The sequence below is a fragment of the Carlito syrichta genome, unplaced genomic scaffold, assembly GCF_000164805.1.
Source record: "Carlito syrichta isolate Samal-C Ts95f unplaced genomic scaffold, Tarsius_syrichta-2.0.1 Scaffold311792, whole genome shotgun sequence".
Lineage (NCBI taxonomy): Eukaryota > Metazoa > Chordata > Mammalia > Primates > Tarsiidae > Carlito > Carlito syrichta.
In genome coordinates this window covers 131,019-152,721 of record NW_007255888.1, presented here as the reverse complement: position 1 = coordinate 152,721, position 21,703 = coordinate 131,019, and the positions used below count along the sequence as shown (strand labels likewise).

The 21,703-nt window shown below is 37.7% G+C and overlaps 1 protein-coding gene and 1 long non-coding RNA gene across 6 annotated transcripts in view; one reads left to right on the top strand and one right to left on the bottom strand.

Annotated features, from left to right (window-relative positions):
- The window catches only part of LOC103271597, a 143,057-nt gene that overhangs the window by 33,105 nt on the left and 88,249 nt on the right, over positions 1-21,703 (top strand). The gene's annotated exons all lie outside the window — the stretch shown is intronic.
- Positions 13,164-21,703, bottom strand: part of UBE3A (ubiquitin protein ligase E3A) — an 89,963-nt gene continuing 81,423 nt past the window's right edge. For all 4 annotated transcript variants that reach the window (XM_021718072.1, XM_021718071.1, XM_008069071.2 and 1 more), the window contains 2 exons: positions 15,356-15,499; positions 13,164-14,592 (listed from right to left, as the gene is read on the bottom strand). In XM_021718072.1, coding sequence (XP_021573747.1) covers positions 14,472-14,592; positions 15,356-15,499 — 265 coding nt within the window. In that variant the 3' untranslated portion in view covers positions 13,164-14,471. The remainder of the gene's footprint in view (positions 14,593-15,355; positions 15,500-21,703) is intronic.

Genomic DNA, 21,703 nt, shown 5'->3' with positions numbered 1-21,703 from the left:
TAATATGTAATAACCTTATTTGTCTCCTTGTGTAGTACTGATTTAAAGTCTATTTTGTCTGATAGAAGTATGGTCACCACGTCTCTTTCAGTTTCCATTTATATAGTATGCTATAGCAAAGCTACACAGGGGCTCCTCCATGTAGATATCGGTGGTCAAATGGGTTTGTGATAATTCTACTTCTATTAAAACTTTTTGGCACATTGGACTGGGGCATCTCTAGCAACTCATAGGCTGAAGTGGGCACTGAACCACTGAAGTTTTCGGTCTTCATGGGAGCAAAATTCACATTAAACACATAACAGACCAAGGAATTCACATTATAAAGGAGTGTCAGAGGATTCCAGTGACTGATGTCATAAGACTATATTAAGCCAAACTACCCGTCCTGTATGGAAATACACTCCAGGGCTGATGGGCTACACCCTTCATAGGCATTAGCCTGTCCTGGCTATTAGCTCTTCTAAGCCTGACACTTTTCAGTCTCTCTAGAGGTTCCTATGGCTGGTTGGCCCTTCTCATGGATATAGGCCTTTGCAGAAGGGTCAGTGCCTTTGGTCAGGTTACAGGCCTAGGAATCTTAGCTTGTTAAGGGCAATCTCATTTCCTCATTTTAAAATTTTCTATACAGGTGTGATATCAAAAGTGTTCTCACACTTATGTCCTAGGTCTCAGCAGAGAAGATAAACTGAAGGGGTGAAAAGACTCATTAGTCTCTGTGAAAGACTAACTTGATGTGAGAGCCATTTCTGAGATGGTGTATACAGAACTAGAGGCACAAACAGAGAATGTCAGAAACAACTGAAGATGTCTTTGAAATTTCCAGCGTGGATAACTGGGTAAACAGATTATTAAAGACAGCATTAACACAGTATTAAGATGCAGTTAGTAGTCATGAAACGGAACTAGTTTCAAAGTATACACCTCACAGACTTCAAGGGCATGGTGAACTGGCCATCTGGACTTACAGCCCTATGACCATGGAGAAAATCATGTTGTTGTGTCTATGGTAGGGGTGTGTCACCACCTTAATCACATTGGAACAGTGTGACTTGATATTCATTTGGAACTTGGTGCAGACCCACATTTTGCTGGGTTTTTACCTCCACCAAGAGCTTTTTGACTCTTTCCTCTTTTCAAACATTAGTACATTCATGCAAAGTTAATCCTCATGTAACATTGAACTAAATTAATTGCTAAGATCCCTTACAATTGTTTGAGTATATGGGCACATTGAAGGCAGTGTTTCAGGTGCAGACTGTTCTCAGCTACAATGGTTGTTTTCAGCCAGCATCTGTTCTCATCAGTTAAATATCTCAAAATCATCCCTGGATGTTTTAAAGCACAGTAGTGGGTTTTACTGACCATAAAACAAACTAGCATTTTTGACAAACCTGAGGGGAACAGAAAGATAGTCAAAAACGGCACAACTGAGTAAATTCAACGCCTTCAATAGATGCAATAAAACAATCCAACCATTCAACCCACTGTGACGATTTTCCTACTATTTAAGGTCAGCACTGTCAAATGGCAACCCTCCTATACAGTGTGCAATGGGTCAATATCATTTCCAAAAAGCCTCCTTCCGGCACAAAGGAATTCTAGTACTTCACTAAGAAGTAAAATTTTCCTATGTGAGTTACAGAAATTGATTAGGTAAGATATTTTTAGTTAAAGGCTTCTGGGCTGACTTAATGAAATAGCACAGGCATGTGATTTTAGAGCCAGGTTATTCTGTTCTTCCACACAACTAACCACAGGACAGTATCACCTCAAGGCTGGGTCCCCTTGGTGGTAGGAAAGCTGACAGTAGCAACTGGAGCCACGTTTCATTGCTTGAGCAGAACAGTTGTTTCACAAAACTCACACATGGGAGCAAGTATGCTTTTTCTCCAAGTTCATAGTAACACCCTAACAATGTTATTGCCCCAAAGTGATTCTGGCCATTCCCAATCCAAGTCAATCTGTGGCGAGGCAGACAACATTACCCTGATTGGCTTAGACTAATCTACCTACCCCTGAGGGTGGGGACAATCTGGGGTCAGCCATCCAAAATGCATGACAGCCATTCAGTGGAATAAGAGTAGCTTCATGTTTGGGGCAACCTAAATTCATGAAAACTCATTTAGATTTATGTACTAGTTTCTAATTTTAGAAACTACTTTTATATCATTTAATTGTATTAATAGAAATACCACCTTTACCCTAAAGGTCAGCTAAGGGCATGTCCCCCTTGGCACAGAAGGTGAAGGAGCTATCAAAGCTTTGTGTTTGTACACAGTAAGATCTGGCAAAGCAGTAACTCTGAAGGAGGAGAACAGACACAGATGGAGTCTTCCTGTTGTGAGATGCACAGAAAAGAAAGCTTCAGGGTTTGGTGGAGTGAGGGAAAGGTCAGTGCTATTTCAGAAATACAATGTTAAGGCAAAGGGGTTGGGGATGAAATGGAAAATAGGAGTAAGTGGGATAGGAGAGGAAAAGGACATAGCAAATTTACATATTGTATGGGCAGCCACCAGTAGACCTAAAAAGATAATAGTTGTTTAAAAAGTTACCTGTTTCAAAAAGGAAGTTTTAATAATTAACAATCTTGAACTGCAAAGTGGTTGGAGTCACACACAAAATTCCTGGTAAAACAAATGCAGCAGCTTATGTGAAGATGCTCATATAAATAAGGCTATGGTTTGAAGGGTGACAGAGCAGGGTTAGAAATTTAGGGCCTCCCGGCTGGTACTGGCACCCACTAGGATTTTCATGGCCTACCTTTCTGTTATTGTGTCTGATGCTGACTACAAAATGTCTAACATCCAACCAAGGCCAAATTTCTTAAGCTTAGCAGTCAGGGACAGACTGCTAACAGCAGATGCCTCTTCAGAGAGGGTACCCTCATTTATATCTTCTTTTTCCTCCTTTGCTTTTTTGCTTTGTCTTAAACTTTTGGGAGGTCTCATCTTTGAATACAGTTCTAATATACCACAATGACAGAAGGGGCCCAACTTCAACAAATTGATTAATTCCATCCTTGGGAGGTTCACACAATAAAACTATATAAAATTATCGTTTTCAACCACCCTAAAGAAAAGTTCTCAAATTAAATTATAACTCTAAATTCCATCCCTATCACCACCTGCCAGGGTAATCAGAGGAGAGTAAACTTGAAAAGCCTCCAATACCCGAAAGTGACTGAAAAGCAAACATACATATCTTTCAGCCCTACCTCTACCAATTCCACTCCTATGACACACAGACATGGTAGATATCCCCTTAGGGAGGAGACAGTCCTCAGGTGGAAGCTAGGCCTACAGTAAGTAGGCCAGTGAAGAAGTATCCCAGGACCCCTGCCCTTGGGAGAAGCATTTGGCCACCAGACTGCACATCCTGGCAACCTACAGAGTTCTTAAAAACAAACACTGGGGCCTAAAATAGAACTCTGTGATCATAATGCCCACAGTTCACTAAGCACCTCACAGGTCTGCTGACAGAACACTGACTGTCAGGTCCCCAGGTGGGCAGAGAAATGGCAGCTCCCCAGGCCCGACTGGGCATCTCATGGAGGAACCACAAGGAGAGAAACTATCAGAGCTTGCTGGATAGCACTGACCATCAGGGAAACGAGCAATTGTGTAGCGGGAGAGCATAAAGTTCATGGAAACAGAGAAGTTCTACTCAACTCTGTCCTACTGGAAAGAAGAGAATTTGCTGAAAAAGAAACTCAGTTTTCTGGAGCCCATGAAGATATATGAAGCCAATGCCAGGTAACAGAGCAGAAAGCCTTTTATAAACGATGCCACTCAAAGTTCCAAAGGTCAGAACTGGCACATGCCCGGTTGCTAGACAACAAGGAGCTAGTTAAACAGCTCACCTCCAAGGGCATGTTCTCCAACTACAACACCATCCTGATGGATGAGAGTGAGGCAGCAGTGAAGGTGATAGTTGAAAAAAGGACAGGGAGGGAGAACAAGATGCTCTTTAGACGAAGTCTGGAAAAAAGCCAGTCTCTACCCAGCTCTTAGTCATTACTTACGAAAGCACTGGTTGCTTAAGAAAGCAGAGGCACAGGCAGCTCCCAGGGTGACCCTAAAAGAAGAGAGCATGGAAAATAAGGTCTACCTGCAGAAGGCAGAGCAAATCAGTTGTGGCTCTATCTCTAGAGTCTCTGCATAGTCCAGAGCATGGAGCACAACAAAGCAAGCTTCCTGCAGACTGGATTCTACCATTGTGGGAAGAGGAAGGGGACACGAGGGACTTCTCCAGCAGGCACTCAAATACTGTGCAGTGTCTCCAAGGTTCAGGCACTGGCAGGAAGCTGAAAGGCCAGTTTCTTAAATGCATAGTCTATGGAGACAGAAGCATGCAGCAATCCAAAAAGAAAAGGCCAAGACCCAGGAACAACCTCCACAGCCTGGAGTATATACAAACGGATCCAGCACTGCTGACTGAGATCCAAGCCATCCTAACGTAGGACTTTCTCATGAACAACAGAACTAATAAGTATTTGGTGGAGAGAATCGGAAATCTCCCGCTGCCCACACATTTCCTCTGTCACGATTTTTTCCCAGAGCCACTCAGAAAAAGGAAGTGAGGGAGCACTGCATGCCCCGGGTATCAGAACACACGATGCAGGAAGATGACAGAAAAGAGTTCTTGAAAAAATCGCAAAACAAATTGGAAGCAATGGCACCACCATGAAGAATCCTTTTTCCTAAGGCACCTCCCCTTTCCACCCACTAGTCATTCAGCAACTACTGGACACTTACCAGTGAAAATCTTCCCCAGGACCTCAAGACTGCTCCTGAACTCACAGAAAACGCTTTCCTCTTCTTTATAACATGACAATCAAGGCAGGGTTTAACAGTAAGAAAGTGGACCTGAGTCACAACTGGTACTGCAGTCCATTAAATTGAGACAAACAGCAAGAAGGGGCAGCAAAGGTAGGGAATCAGGCATCTGGAACTTTTCACACCAGGTTGTATATTCACACCAAATCATAGTTTTCAAGGAGAAAGATCTTACAGGAACATGACTTTGGGAAACGTTTTGGCAGTACTGTTTATTCTGAGACAGTAAAAAACAGTAATTGGGGGAACATTAGCAAATTTGCTTCTTCACTGCCTTGAGATGGGAACAGGAACAGGAAATTGGCTCTAATTTATGACCCTCTGTCAATAAAACAATCCAACAAATGAAAGTTGACTAGAGACCTGGAAGGGTCCATCTTCTCCCCGCAGTCAAGTCCTCTGGGGGACTTCCACACATTTAATTTAACCAAGACAATATTTACTGATGGAAGCTAAACTTAAACTGGCACATTACTGTGGAAAGACCATGGCGCAAGAGTTTAAATTATATAAATGCAATGGCCAGAGTGATGCTGGGCAGAGTGCTTCACAGCTTGGGACCTAAGTTTTATCCCTAATCTGCCACAATCCCATTACTTTTTTTGTCCAAACAGCAGGTATAGGATGGCTGCCCTTCAGTCCCTCCAGCAGTCAGTCAACATCCAAACTTCTTCCCTAAGGCAATACAAGGCAGTAAAAAGATTTTTATTATTAGATGTGGTCATGAAATAAATAAATATGGGAAGTGGCCCTTTTACATTTAAATTAATGGCGCTCTTTGAATATTATTGCTTCCTAAATATTTAAGTTCCATAAAGAAAGTAACGTGGAATTCATGTCATAAAGCATATGGCTAAGTAACTGCAGTTTTATAGTGTCACATGTGAAGCCAGAAGCTTCTGCCGTCCCCAGAGCTGGCCATGTGCGCTCCCACAAGTGCTTTCACTTTGTGTGGATTCATTGTTCATTTTACTAATTTCCTTTATGGGTTGGTTATGTAGAAGCTATCTAAAGCACAAAGATGGTTGTGATGAGAAACAAAGAGCCACCCTTAAATGAGTAATGGAATTACAAGTGTGATCTGGAGGCAGGGATGAGGGTGGGAATACAGTCTGGGGTAGAAAGGCGTGGGATGAAAGCAAAGAGGCCCTCATAAAATTAAGTCCCTCATAAAATTAAGGCCCTCATAAAATTAGGAAAACATGATTGATGTACTTACCACCTTCTTAGAAATATACAGAAAATAAGCCAGTTTATCTTTTACTGTTTCTCTGAAACCACCTATACTCATAAGAGCAACGTGGAGGTTGTGTTATCCCAGCACCGTGGGAGGAAGGTGTGAGCAGCTCTGAATGCCAGAAGAGCTCCACCCAAGAATGCTTTTCATATGCAGAAACCATTCTTATACTAAGTTTTACTGGTAGTTTCTGTAGAAATCTTTAAGTCTGTTGACAGATAAGGCTCTTTGGCACTACAATAATAGTTTCATTCACATATTCCCTCAACAAACATGCATGCACTGGGCATTAGGGTACAGAAAACAGACACATTCCTACTATCATGGAGCTTAAAACATAAGGAGGGAACTAGGCAATGACAAAGTAAATGTAAAAATACACACTGCAATAGGCATTATGGAATCATTAATGTTTTGGGGAACACATTTTAAATGTGAAAAGTATCTCAGTCCCATTAACACATGTTGAAGGCAAAGGACATTTTCGCTTATGTTGGGTGCTGGATGCAAGCATACTGGGGGCAACTTCTGAAATGCAGTTAGGTAACAGGACATCTTCCATTTGACCAAGCTGACTGGCGAGTCACTATTTTGATGCTCAATCATAGCTCAAAGCATTTCAAGGTTCTCTTCCTGCCATAGGTGATTATCTCTGGGACAAGAATACCTTTTCATTTGCCTCAAGAAATAGATCTTATCCCACTACTGTGCTCTTTTGGACCCAGAAAACTAGGCAAAACCTGGCAGTGTCAAGCACAGTTATGTGCCCTTTAAGGGCTAACTGATGTAACTGATGATGATTTTGGAGTTAGTATGTATCAGTTTCCAAGTTTCTAAATATTTTCAGTTGGCCAGTTTATCATGATGGTGACAATAGGTGTATATATGTTCTTCTTACAAGCTAGTGGGAAAAGGGAGGGTCAGATATTCAGAAGTGCAGTAAGAAGGAGAATGGGAAGACATTTCTGAGACACTCTGGTCACTGTATGGCTCCACAAAACATATTTATACTCTGCTCTAGGCGCTAGGGAACAGCCAAGAATAACACAAAATCCCTGCCCTCATGGAGCTTAGTGTGTCTACTGAGGCAGACAAAAACAAGCAAGTCAATGAATGAACTTTTTCTCTTTTCCTTACTGTTACTTATGTAACTTAAATGCTAGCATTTCCAGGGAATTTTTTTTTAATTTCCTGCTCTTTTCTGGTAAGAATGTTCCTCTAAATGCATTTTTATCTTTTGTAGGCTTCTCGCTAGACTTTTATATGTATATATAAAGAGAGGTCTATGTTATGCTGCCCAGACTGATCTTGAACTCCTGGGCTCAAGTGATGCTCCTGCCTCGGCCCCACAAAGTGCAGGGAGTACAGGTGTGAGTCACTATGCCCAACCTAGACCCATATTTTTAACTGCCTCAGGACACAGTTCTCCTCAGACATCCCTCAGACACTTCAACCAAAACATGACCCAACTGTACTAATTATCCCTCCACAAACTGCTACTCTTCTGTGTACACCCAACAGCGGCACGATCCAGCCAGTTCCTGAAACCAGAAATGTCAGTTGTCTTTGAATCCTCTCAGCCCTTGAGATGTATTTCTAGAATTATGGCAATAATCTCCTAACTGCAAAAACTACATGGGCATTTATACTTTTCCAGTTTATAAGAGATATAAGACGCAAAACTGATTATGCCTCTCTTCTGAACATCTGTAAAAGTCCAATGTCCTTGGTATGATATACAAGGCCCTCCATTATCTGACCTGTCTTCCTTCTCAATCCCATCCTGATGCCTTTGAGCCCTACACTCAAGCATAATGAAACCATCCCCCTATCTGCCTAGTATACACCTATCCATCTGCTAAGACACAGCTAAACCTTCATCTTCTATCTGAAGTCTTTGGATCTGAATTCTCTGCCCAAATTGTGCTTTTAAACACGTAGTGGTTTGTACTTATGCTGGGTCCAATTACATTGTCTTCCTGTAGGTCTCCTTGATTCAACAAAGCGGCTCTGATAGGAAAATAATTTTTACTTCACTTTGAATAGGATCAGAGGCAAATTCTAAGATCCCAGGTAGAAATTGTCCTCCTCATAAATATCACCATCCTAGGTGTCCTAAGTCCTTTCCATATTTCTGATTTACTGAACCATAGAGATAAAGATGAGATACAGATGAAAGAGAGGGGAGAGGGGAGAGGGGAGAGGGGAGAGGGGAGAGGGGAGAGGGAGGGAAGGAGGGAGATAATGTATGTGTGGTAGGAGGGGTAGGGGCAGAATACTTCTCTTTACAAACCTACTCTCTGGATTTGTTTTCCTGATGATTAACTCTCAAGATGTATAGCTTTTCAGGTCACTTTCTGGTAATAAACAAACCATCTATTCTTCTGGGTTCTAAAAAGCCGATACCAGTAAAATACCAAAATGCCAAACTCTCTCTTAATTAAAAACACAACTCTACCTCTTGCTCAGGGCTTCCTCTCGGTGGGAAACCTAAAGATAGGGGTAGGGACAGCGAGTTTTTCTCCTCAGCCTCCACCTTCTTTCTCACTCATTTCCATTTTTTCTGAAGAGGAAGGAAATAGAGAAAAGAATACTTCCGTATTCAGTTGCTATAATTATATTAAGCCGTGGTGGTGGTGGTGGTGGTGGTGGAGGAATGCGTGGAAGAGTAATGACTTTTTTCATGGAGTATATATACCCTGCTGGGAACCCGAACACAGATTCTCTGACTTGGTTGGTAGCTTTCAACAGATTCTACATTGTATGGCACTCAGTTGCTGGATGCCTGGCTCCAGGTAGAAGCCCACTTACACATGGTAATTTTCAAGATGGCTCATGGCCTCATCTCTTTCAGCAATCACATGTAGCCCATGAGAAACACATATCTTGACCCCATCATTGGTGGAAGCACTCATTAGTCAGCTGCCACAGGCCACTTCAGGTACATTTTGCCCTGAAACCTTTTTCAGAAAGTCAAGTACCATCCCCACGCTGCCCAACAGCTAAGATCACAGGTGAAGGTCTCCAAGTGGTTCATTTGAGTCATACTTCACTAGCTTTAAAAGGGGACAGTCCCAGATCATGCTAGGAGACCAATATTACCCTCATACCAAAACCAAAGATAAAACAAGAATACAACAGACCAATATACCCTATGAATATAGATAAAAATATTCATAGCAACAAAATACTAGCAATCCAAATCCAGCAGCACAGAACAAGGTTTATGTAACATGGACAAATGGGATTATCCCAAGAATGCAGTGTTGGTTCAATATACAAAAATCCATCAATGTAATACAACATATTAAGAGAATAAAGGACAAAAACTACATGACAATCTTGATACAGAGGCAGCGTTTGACAAAATCTTATACCCTTTTTATAAACAAACTTAACAAACTAGGAATAGAAGGGAATTTCCTCAACTTGAAGCAATCATGAGAAACTCACAGCTAACATTTTACTTAATGGCGAAAGACTGCTTTCCCCTGAAAATCAGGAACAAGAAAAAGATGTCCACTTTTGCAAATTATATTGGATACTGTACTGGAGGTGCTAGCCAGGGCACTTGGGAGGGAAAATGAAATAATAATCCAGATTGGAAAAAAGTAAAAGTTCAGTTGTATTTCTAGACACTAGCAATGAATAATACAAAAATGAAAATTAAAAATAATTGCAGTAGCATCAAATGGAAAATACAGACAAAAACAACCCCAAGAGATCAAGACCTATACACTGAAATATATAAAACAACACTGAAAGAAACTAAACAAGTGGAAAGATATCCATGTGCACAGATTAGAAAACAAAATACCATTACAACAGTAGTATTAATCAAATTGATCTGTAGATTCAACACAAACCCTATCAAAATCCCAGCTGCCAGTTTTGCAGAAATTGATAAACTGATCCTAAAATTCATATAAACTGTAAGGAACCCAAAAAGGAAAAAATGATCTTGAAAAAAGTACAAAGTTGGAGGACGTATACAACATAAATTTAAAACTTACTAAAAGGTCACGGTAATCAAGACAGTGTGGTACAGGCATAGGGACAAAGAACAATGGAATAATACTGAAAATCCAAAAATAAAACCTTGTATGTATGGTCAATTGTTTTTTAGATAGATGTCAAGACTATAAAAGGGAAATAATAAGTCTTTTCAACAATTAGGTGCTTAGGCAACAGGACAGGCACATAACAAAGAATAAACTTAGACCACTACAATTCACCATATGCAAAAATGGATCAAATAAGAGGCTTCACTAAACAGTCTACTGTATGCTGGGTTGTTTTCATTCAAGTGGTAACACTGACAAACTGACAGAAAGATGGGAGCAACCCTTTAACAAAGCTATTGTTAAATAACAGAGGCAAAAAGATAAAAATGACCATCTCCACCAGAAATTTACTTACACTTCAGGAAATGGTTATTTTAAAACAAAAACAAACAAAAAAACACTGAAGCTTCATTAACAAAGCTTAAAGGTGAAAAGGATCTTATCAAGAGCAGTCCGAGAATACTCTGTAAGAATCCCTGTGACTCCTCACTGTTCAACTAAGAAATGTGCCCCAACATGCTGTACTATCATTGGTGCATTGGAGGCACTTTAGGGGTTGAATAAATCTGTATGGGTGAGGTACTTTTAAAATTTGGTCTTAAAAAAAAGGGTATTTGAGAAATATAAAATAATCAAGTATGACAAGTGAAGATACTGTGTGGGAATGCAGGGAGAGGTACCTGTTAACACAAGGCAAAACTGAAAAGATATGTGGGGTCCAATCTGTGGGGGTGTTGGACTCCAGACTTAAAGATTTATTCAACAAACAAGTTTTGGGTCAGAGAATATTAACATTAGCAAAACTGTGTTTTAGCAGAATGAAAAGGATTAGAAGTAGAGATGAGAGCTAAGGTGTTAAATTAGGAAGCTACTAAGAATGTCCAGGTGAGTCAAGGTTCAAAGCTTGAAAGTATAATGAATGATGAGAAAGATTTGTGACAATGGAGGGATGCAAAATTTCAATGATTGAGGTGAAGGTGACACATTTAAAAAAGAAACAAAGATCAAAGGCGATGCGAGATGAAGTGCTTTGATTTTGGATGTACTGATTTTAAGGTACTACAAAAACAACCCTGAAGATAAAGGTCTGAAGAGATGAGGAAGCAACTTTTGGGAGTTACTGAGACTAGAGAGAATTGGGCAAAATACAAATAAGCTGGGATGCTGGTGGGAGGAAATCAGTGAGAGAAGCAGCAGTCCACATTAAGGTGTTGCCAAGGTTAAAACGTAAGTTACTGATATTGAGGAGGTTGTGAGTATCCTTGAGGAGTGCATCTTCAGTGAAACAGCACTGGATTAGCAGCTTTTCACAGTGAAGCGTATCCCTCACCCGCATGAAAATTTTATTATAGTGATTAACAGATGCCAACCCACTGGATTTGAACAGGGAGAAGAGGGACTCTACAATTGTAAAATCCTCTACCCTCTCCAGGCAATTCTTTACACACTAACATTGTGGGACAAAAGGAGGCAACACAAGAGAGGAAGAAACTGGACACTGTGTTTTTGGATTCTTTGGTGGATCAAAGGAAGGGTACAAATGGGCCTTAGATAAAGGCCAGTGGAAGGTCAGAAAAAATATTTTTGTGGCAAGCAGGCAAGAGGATCAAGGCTACAGATAAGAGTCACCTTGGGAAGGCATTTCTTCCTCAGATAGGTTATATAGAATTTTTGAGAACGATTCCTATAAAGGGCCTGAAATTCCAGCATGGCCATGTGTTTATGAGAATAAGGAGTGATGCTATCAAATTACAATCATTTGTTCTTTAATAAGATGTCTATGCCAAGAAGGAATGAATAACAGTAAGTTCTCTGTTAGAAGCCTCATTTTCAAGTTTCTTTTTGATATGTATTTCCTTACATAGACATGCATCCCAAAATAAAAGCTAAAGAAGCTGTATTTCTATTTTATCACATAGAACCACAGCCCAGGAAAGTAGAATCAGGACACAACTCATTTGCTGGAGCTGCCGGAGTCCAGAAAAGTTTCGCTGCAGGCTGTTTTTGTTTGAAATGTTCTATAGTTTAAAAAAGGTAAAAGTGTAAAGTTTACATTTATTTGGAAAGCCAAATAGTTTATGGTTCACTTTTTTCCCCTCCAGAGTTTTCTGAATATTGTGGGCCAATTCAAAGAAAACTAAATATGTTAAGAGACTATCTGGGCCAAAAAAAGTACTTTTATAACACAGCATTTGGGATAGAAATAGCCACTGCAGTCAAAATTTCTATAGTTTTCCTCTTCCTTAATATATTGTTCAGTTACATTCTAATAAATAGTAGTTAAAAAGGCAGCAAAGAGACATGATAACATGCCCAGCATAATTACTAAAAAAGTAAAAACAGCTACACTGTACAACCAATGATTTTTTTCCTCTCTTGAAATTTTAATGGTAGATTTTTTGACTCTTTGTTCAAAGTCTATTTAATTTGAATTCTGTGATAACCTATTTCAATTGCCATTTAAAAACCTTTCATACAGACACATTATTGCAATTGTACTGCAGTGATAATAAAACTTGAGAACTGAAGAGCACAAATTTCTTCACGAATTTATTATATAAAACGCCCCCAGAATATTTAATTTTTCCTCACTTTCATTACATATAAGAAGCACAGTGGATGAGAAGCCTTTTAAGATGACTACAGTCACATGAAGATCCCTTGCATCAAGGTAGTGTACGTGCCTTAACAGTGTTTTAAAGGCTGACCCAGAAAAAATCCCGTTACCTTATCACAATATGGAAAGCATTGCCTTCTTTTGCCACTAAATTATAATGAAAAGTGCCACTGCTTTATTTAGCATTATGGTACAAAACATTTCTGACTCAATTACTAAAAGAATTAAAATAATCCTGAAAGACATCTTTTTCCCTTCCAATGATTTGAAAGCTGTATTTTTCCTGCCAATTTCAAGCAAATCATAGGTTAATCTACAGTAATCAGTTAAAACAATCACCAAAGCAAAAGCTCAGCACATTAGCTGTAGCTTGTAGTTAAAGGATATATCAGTATGTCTCGCCTTAATTAAAAATACATAATCCTTTTATTTTATAATGCAATAAAAAGAAATTAACATCACAGACACAGAATACTAGGAAAGGGGAAACTACTTACTTCTGCCAGAACTTAAACTTATTTGTACTTTTCCATAGTACATAAAAGTAATCTTTAACACTTTTTGAAATAAATTTAACCTTTGGGGATATACAATGTAATTTTGAGAGTAATAGTTCCGTTCATTTCCAGGTCGGCTTACTGTATGATTAAGTAACACAAGGCACAGTAGCCATCCTTTCCATTATGTTGCAACACTATCACGTGCCTCAATAAAATGGCTGATTAAACAAGATGATGGCAACACGAAGGGGAGACTTTGGATTGTCTATTTAAAATCTAGGTAATAAGTAATTAATAAAAAGTTTATCTTAAGTGCACTTTCACATGCTTTTTCTTTATAATAAACAACCAACTTTCTAACTTTGTTGCAATAGGCTTGACTACCATTTCATTTGGCCAAATGCACTTTCCCCAGTAAACTTAAAACAACAAGAACAACAAAAAAATCCCTGTCCTTTCATATACTAAGAGGATTGGCTACTGAAACAGTTCATTGCAAGACACATGAAGACGATGTACTGTGGCATGAGTTGTTTTTAATTTGTTGTGCTGTTACTAAAGTTCTGAGGGCTTCAGTTAAAACATTCCAAATTCTCCCTTCCATCTTTATTGATTCTCAAGATTTTGCACAGAAAACTCTTTGGGGGCTAGAACAGCAGTAATTGCATCACACTGTTTCCAAGACTTCAAGTTTCAAAAGCAAACTGTTTAAAAAAAAAAAAAAATACAGCTCCTGATTTGAGTTAGATACAGGGACAAAAAATAGAACATACTTGAAAGTTACAAGGTCTACAAATGGTGGCAATATTTTTCATGGAAGAGTAGTTTTGTTGGTATATATTTTTAAATACTCAAAAGGCTCATCCTCAAGCAGTAATAAACACAAGCAAAAGTGATTTAACCCTTAAAATAAATATTCAGAAAAACCTCTCTGTACATACAAGTGAAAGAATATGCAACACTTTCACGCAAAAAAAAATAATAATTATAATAATAATAAAGGATTTGTTCATATATGTAGCTGAAATCTGCTGTTCCAGCCCACATGTCCCCAAAAAAGAAGGGAGGCACAGACATAGGCAACTACTGTGGTTCACTATCTTACAGCCTTTTTTGTACTGGAACACTATCACCACCAAAAATTTATCCCTCTTGTTATATTTATTAAGTTTTAATGTTTTTCTTTTTTTTTTTCCTTCCTTTTTTTGTTTTGTTTTACAGCATGCCAAATCCTTTGGCATACGTGATGGCCTTCAACAATCTCTCTTTAAGTTTTTCTTTGCTTGAATATTCCGGAAGTAAAAGGACATTAAAGCAAGTATGAGATGTAGGTAACCTAAATAGAGAGAGAGGGGGAAAAACAGGACAAAAATAAGTCATGGGAAATGCATTTATAATTAAATGGTATATATAGTTGAGATGGTTTGCAATGCAAGCTATACATTAACACAAATCATAAAGAATATCAAGAATCAGCTTACCAATCAATGCTAATGATTATGACAAAATATTGCATCCACTGAGTTACTAGTACACACCAGACATTGTTTAAGATACTTAGCCCTTATAGTTCATTTAACTAAAATCTTCTTTCAGCAAACCTACTTTAGAGTTGAAGTTAAGTAACTTCCTCTAAAGTAAAGAAAATACTCAAACTTGGTTTTCAAAATTTCAAAGTCTATGCTCTTGAATGCTTATTGGAAATACTGCTGTCAATATAACTGTAAAAATGACTTGAACACTAGTGATTCTAGCATAATCTAATCTAATGCTGAAAATCTAAGACTAAATTTAACCATTGTAAATAGATTACTATATAATATGGCTTTCAATCAAGTTGTGAAAGAAAAAAATGAATGAATCATATTAATTCAAAAAATTAAAAATCATTATAAGCTGCATAATAATTTCTAACTAGCCCAGTTTTTAAAAAGTTTCCTTATACAAAAACAGCAAAATCGTCTCTCAACTGCTTCATGTGATTTAGAGATTCCTATATAAAATCACAAAAACAATCAGAAATTACAAAGACAGTTCATACATGCATAATATGGAATTCAAGGTTTTTAGTATATATGTAGTCACAACTTAATAATTACCGTTCTGTGTCTGGGCCATTTTTGGCTATAATCATCTTTAGTTTTCCTAGTCCTCCGACAGGTGCTCTGTCTGTGCCCGTTGTAAACTGCAAGAAGAGTCTTTTCTGTTCATCTGTAAATGAATGAACGATTTCCCAGAATTCCCTAATGAGAAAAGATACACTAATTTTAATTTGGCATTCCTTGCAACTAGTATTAACATAAGCTTGTAATGTGCATTAAAATCATATTAGGAGACAATGAGGAAGTTAATATCAGTAACTCTAATTCGTTTTTGGTGATTTAATAATTTCCGCTTAGGCAAATTTATACTTAAAGAAACAGTTCTAAATACTGTACACAGAAACATATGTTTATCACTACATTATTTACAAACGGTAAACTGAGAAAACCTAAGTATCTAACAACGGGAAATGACCGTGTAAACTATGGTATGATTAGTCAATAGTAATGTGACCAGCTGTAGTCAGTAACAAACAAAAGGTAATCTTGTGAACTGAAAAAGACTGATTGGAATACCATGAAAAATTAATTTCAGATGCCTTTGGGCATATATTTATTTATCCATCCTCCCTTATTCTCCTGGTCTGCTCATCCCTTTCTCAATTTTGAGGGGAAAAGGTTATACAGATTAAGCATAACAGAGAATAGAAAATCCCCCCAAAACAAAGTAACTACATGCCTAATACCAATAATATGAAAGTATACAATTTTTAGTGAACTAGAACACTTTTATCAAGTAGTATATGCTCAGAATGGAGGAAAATTATTCTGACACTTCTGCCATATATAGTTATTTTAAAAGAATGATTTATCCCACGGCATTCCTAAAATCTGTGTAATAAAAGTCACATTATAATGACATGTTACGGAGTTCTAAAAAACAAAACGCAAGCTCACAACAAGCAATCCTGGCATGCTTGTTTTCATAATCAAGTATCTCTAAAACATATATACACTAACTCACAGCTAAAAAATTTTAAGATTTTAGAAAAACAAAATTAAAAGTATTTTTAATTGGCTATATAATGCATTTTAGTATTTATTTACAAAGTTCTTCCAGAATTTTGGCAGAGAATATCTTATTTCCCAAATCAGTAATTACAATTATGGTTTTTTATATTCTAGTATTACAGTATACTATTTTTATTACCAAAATGCTGGCATTTTTAATGCTGCAATGCTATTATACTGATATAAGTTAAAAGCTCTATTAGACTTCTTGGCTTTCTCCAATTTCTTGCTACTTCCCTTCTCTGACACCCTAACACCCTCCCCACCTTTCTGTTCCTGCAAACCTACTGTTCACTAGAGCAAACAATAAAGAAATTCACAGCAACAAGAAACTGGACATGGAACTTAAAGGAACATCTCTTGGTAAAAAAAGAAAGAAATTAGATCCCAGTTAACATTATTCCTTTTGGGGCTGTTAAGAGAAAAGTCTGCTGTAGCACAGAAGCCTCTGTCATGGCAGAAAAGCTGCCCGCAATAGGTGGCAACAAAGCCTCCTCACACTGCAGGAGGGTTCTGAAGCCTGACTGAACCAGCTGCATTTAAGGAGGTAGGTCAAAGGACGCCACAGACTCTAAAGAAAGTGGCAGATTAGAAGTGGCCAGTCTGCCTCTATCAATAAGAAGCTGTTTCTTTGGACTTCAAAAAAAATAGTGAAAACAATTACTAAACAAAATTGTTCTTTTCTTATTAAGTGTTATGTACTACATTGACATTCTGGATTAAACAAGAATACATCTATTTAGAAAGTTGAAAAGAACTGGACAACAAAGTGAGACCCCATCTCTAAAAAACAAAAGCATATATTTATAATTTTTTTCTTTTTCTTTTAAAAGAAGCTACTTCCAGGTTTCTGCATAAAAGTGGTGGCTGTACAGATCATATCTTATTCGTGTCTCCAAAAATCTATCCATATCAAAAAGGAGAGAAATAAAAACACCTATAATCTATGCCTAGAGTAAAGCTAGAGTAAACTCCTAAAGTCACGCAAGTGGGGAAATGAACACCTGAGACCAGCAGAGGTAGCATTTGAGCCCACAGAGCAGAGTCCAGCAGAAGCTATGTAGAAATGCGACTTGTGCAAAGTAACATTGACTAAGGGTTCAGCCCAGTTCACCCAGGTCAGAGCCCCACCCTAGTACAGAACTACTGAGGGCAGGCTAAAGCCCTAGCATCAGGGTGGTTAAAGGAAGAGACATGTTAAAGTGCCAGGGAACAGAAATGGCAGTCTCAGGAAGGCACCATGCCCGAGGGAAAGAGGGGCTTGGGAGACACGTGTTCCTTGCAAGTAGCATCTGACCTTAAAAGTATGGAAGTGGCTGATGAAAAGGGGCCTTAATTAAGAGAGATGGAATGAAGAATGAGAAGGTGCCGATTCTGCCCTTACTGAAGCAACAGAAGAGGAATCCCTTCAACTGAGAATACCCTAAAGCCATCTAAATTCCTTTCCCCTCCCCCAGGAGATCTAGTAATAGCAGGTCCAGAAAGTAACCAACATAAAGAAACACAAGAAAAACAGAATTCTGAAGTTCAAATAAAGATATTATAGAAAGTCTGGTAAATGAGAAACAAAACTTCTCAGAAGACAAAAAGTACACCAGACAAAAAGTACACCAGTGATGAACAATGGGAAACCTGTAACACCGCATTCCAAAATGAAGGGAAAATCCAACAGCGGACAGAACAGGGTCCGAAATACAAAACTCAGAAATGAGCAAATCTGAAATATAAATGAGAATATTGAAAAATCCCAAAGAAATAAAAAGAAATGAAGAATGAAGGGATGACCAACAGTTGAACAGTAAAATGAACAAAAAAGGCTTTATAAAAATTACAAATAGCTTTTAAGTAAAAGATGCCCAACCTCATTCATAATAAGGAAAAAACAAATTATAACTACACTGATACATCATTTTCCAACTGGCAGATAAGTACATATCCAAGTTTAACAATACATTCTGTGTGGAAAACTGTAGGAAAAAAGATACTACTCTTATATACTGCTGGGGGGAATACAAATTGCTACATTCTGGGAAGAAAAATTTGGCAATATCTAGCAAAATTACATACACATCTACCATCTGATGCAACAATCCTATTCCATGCAATGTATTGGAATTTATTATTCCATAAATACATATGTGTGGAATAATACATGCCTAAGAGGATGCACTGTGACATTACTACTACTATCAAAAGATTGAAAATAACCTCGATGCCCATGAATAGTAAGTCTATGCTACGTCCATACAATGTGGCAGTATTCGCCAAACAAAAAAACATGGACAGTATTTCTGCTTTAATACAGACTGACTCTTAGGATATACTGATAAAATGTCTTTCTAGCTTGGTCCCCTGAAAAGGCTACAAGTAGTATATTATTCAAGAGTAAAGTTATACCTTGCACCTAAAATCTGACTTTTAAATGTCATTCTCTACTAAGTTGTTAGAAAAAATGACTTATTCCAGGTGTGAGAATATTCAGGTAAGCTAAAAATTTCAAAATCTAATAGGGTCACGTTAAAAGCACACCAAGTCTAAGTAACCTGAATGTCATGTTAAATATTAACTTACATCAATATTCCAAAAAAGGAAAAAAAAAACCAAAATGCCAAATTTAATTGTAACTATTAAAATGATTACATTAACTTCTTACTCTAAAAATCTTAAATACAATTTATCTTGTCTTTTCAACAGAATTTGTTTTCAATACTGTACATTCTCTCAGTAAGATGAGATACGAAGTAAAAATAGTGTCTACCTAAAGTTCTAGCCAGTGCAACAGAAAAGTTTCAACTGCATGCATTGATGAAGAAAAACAATTGCAGGTCTGTATGAGGAACAAACAGATGAAAAACATTTACTTTTCAAATCACAATTTTGCATCCCCAGTGAAATAATGGATTCAGAGAATGATACTAATAGGAAAACCAGGTGAAGAACATATAAGAAGCTCTGGGAAGTTGATGGTGAGGGTGACAGTGACACTTTATTTTGTTTTTGCTTTTTTTTTTCTTCCCAATCTCTTCCACAAAAACATCAAAGTGAACAGGAAAATCAAACACCCAGAGACATTATCTACAATAAAACTAAGTAAAAATGTATCCCCTATGACCCTTCACATACAAGTGGATGGCAACAAAACTCACAAAACTGGAAGACCTGGAAGGCATCAGCATCAGTAAGAAGGCAGAGAGAAGTTAACTGGGCTTCCTGTAGCCCTGAGAAGAGGAGAAAATCAAAACTGCCAGCTCACTGAAAGGCACAGGCCACTTTGATAACAGCTTAAAGTTGAAAAACAGTCTACCAGGATCTAATTTGCATATGTTTGCAAAAGGATCATGAAGAAATGACTCTGGGCCCTTAAAACTCTTTTAACACCAAAACCCACTCCAAAACAAACCTCGCATCAAGGAGAATCTGCTGGGAATAATGTCCAAATGGACCAGGTCCAAGATAGTAAAGGCTAAAAATATTCAAATATATGTAGGGTAGGGGAGTAAAGGAGGCAATTTCAGAAAGCACAAGGCCATATATATATTTTTAAATCATTTTACAAAAACAAACATAGAGCCCTCCCCCCATGCAAGAAAAGCTATCTTGGGCCCATCCCTCTCTTGCAAGTATGGGAAACTCATTTGACATATAAAAAAATGTTCATCAGAAAAGGATCACAATTAAACACCAACAAGATACTATTAGAGAGCATGTTCATATACATGAGAATGATGTCCCTATAAAGAAAAGACTTGCCAATAAAATAGAAGAAGACTGTAAACAATTTCAAATTGAGCGAAAAAGAAAAAAGATTAAAACAGTAGAGGCTATGAAAGGCCAACTAAATCAGAAATGAAAATTTTCAGAACAAGGGCAGTTGAAGAAAAGGGAGACTGCAGAAGACTAAACAGAACTAAGGAGTAATTAGACATAAAAGATGTCATGTTAAATATAAAAACTATAAACTAGAAGAAATACAAGGGTGAATAAAACAATGATAATACTCTAGAAATACAAGATAGAGGAAAAAATCTTAAAAATAAAAAACAAATGGAGTCATGCCTGACATTCTCCTTACTCATCCAGACATTGCCGCTGAGCAGGAGGAATTCTGCTGCAATTGGCTGTCAGTACTCTCCTTCCCCAACAATGTGGTCAGGAGAATTGCCAGAAACACCAGTAAGAGCACACTCAGAAAGCATTTTCCAGTCTACAAAAATCTTGGTGGATGCTTTTCCTCCACCAAGAGAACTTGGCATAACTCAGCCCAGAGAAGTTCCTTCAACCAGCACTAACAGAAACCAGTGGGAGACCCAGAGGACTGAATGAAGTAAATGAATTAGACCAAAACAGCACCACAGAAACTCTGAAAACTATCCTGTCACTGGAACCACAACCCACAAAAATATACTAGAACTGCATGATAAACTGAAAGAGGACTACTTGCAAAAGTAAACATTTTAAACTGTACCCAGAGTCTCCTAACATAATAGCTAAAATGTCTAAAATACAATCCAAAAATTACCTGTCATACCAAGAACCAAGAAAATCTCATGAAGAAAATAAAATCAACTGACGCCAACACTGCGGTGAGTAAGATGTTGAAATTATCTGACAACGATTTTAATACAGTCATCATAAAAATGATCTGACAAGCAATTATAAAGTTCTACTGTTTCACAAGTGAAACAATAGAAAATCTCAGGAAAGAAACAGACGTCACAATAAAAAGATTCAAATGGAAATTATAGACCTAAAAAATACAGTATGAGAAAAATAATCATCAAAGGGGCTCATCAGTAGAGTGAAGATGACAAAGGGTAGTAATCTCAACAAAAGAGAGAAAATAGGCTGAAAAAGGAACCACACCTCAGGAACAGGTGGAACAATAACAAATGACTCAAAATTCATATTATTACAAGCACAGAAAGAAGAGAAAGTGATGCTAAAAGAGAAGTTGAAGAAATAATGGCCAAAATTTTTCCATATTTAGCAAAAGACACACACCTACAGCTTTAAAAAGTTGAGTAAACCCCAAAAAGCATAAATTGAACTACTCTTTGGGAACAAAGGGAAAATAAAGACATCTTCGACAAAGGAAGATGAAAAGAATTTCTCATTAGCAGATCTGCCTTTAAAGACTGGCTCAGGAAAGTGATAAAAAATGGAATCTTAGAAAAGAAGAATGAAAATAACAAAAATATGGGTACACACAAGAGTACCATTCCTCTCATAAGTTCAATAAGCCATATTTGATAACTGATTAAAAAAAAACAGCACTAATACTCAAGAAATAATAACTTAAAAGTGGAGAAAGAGATCTATCTGAAAGCAAAGTCT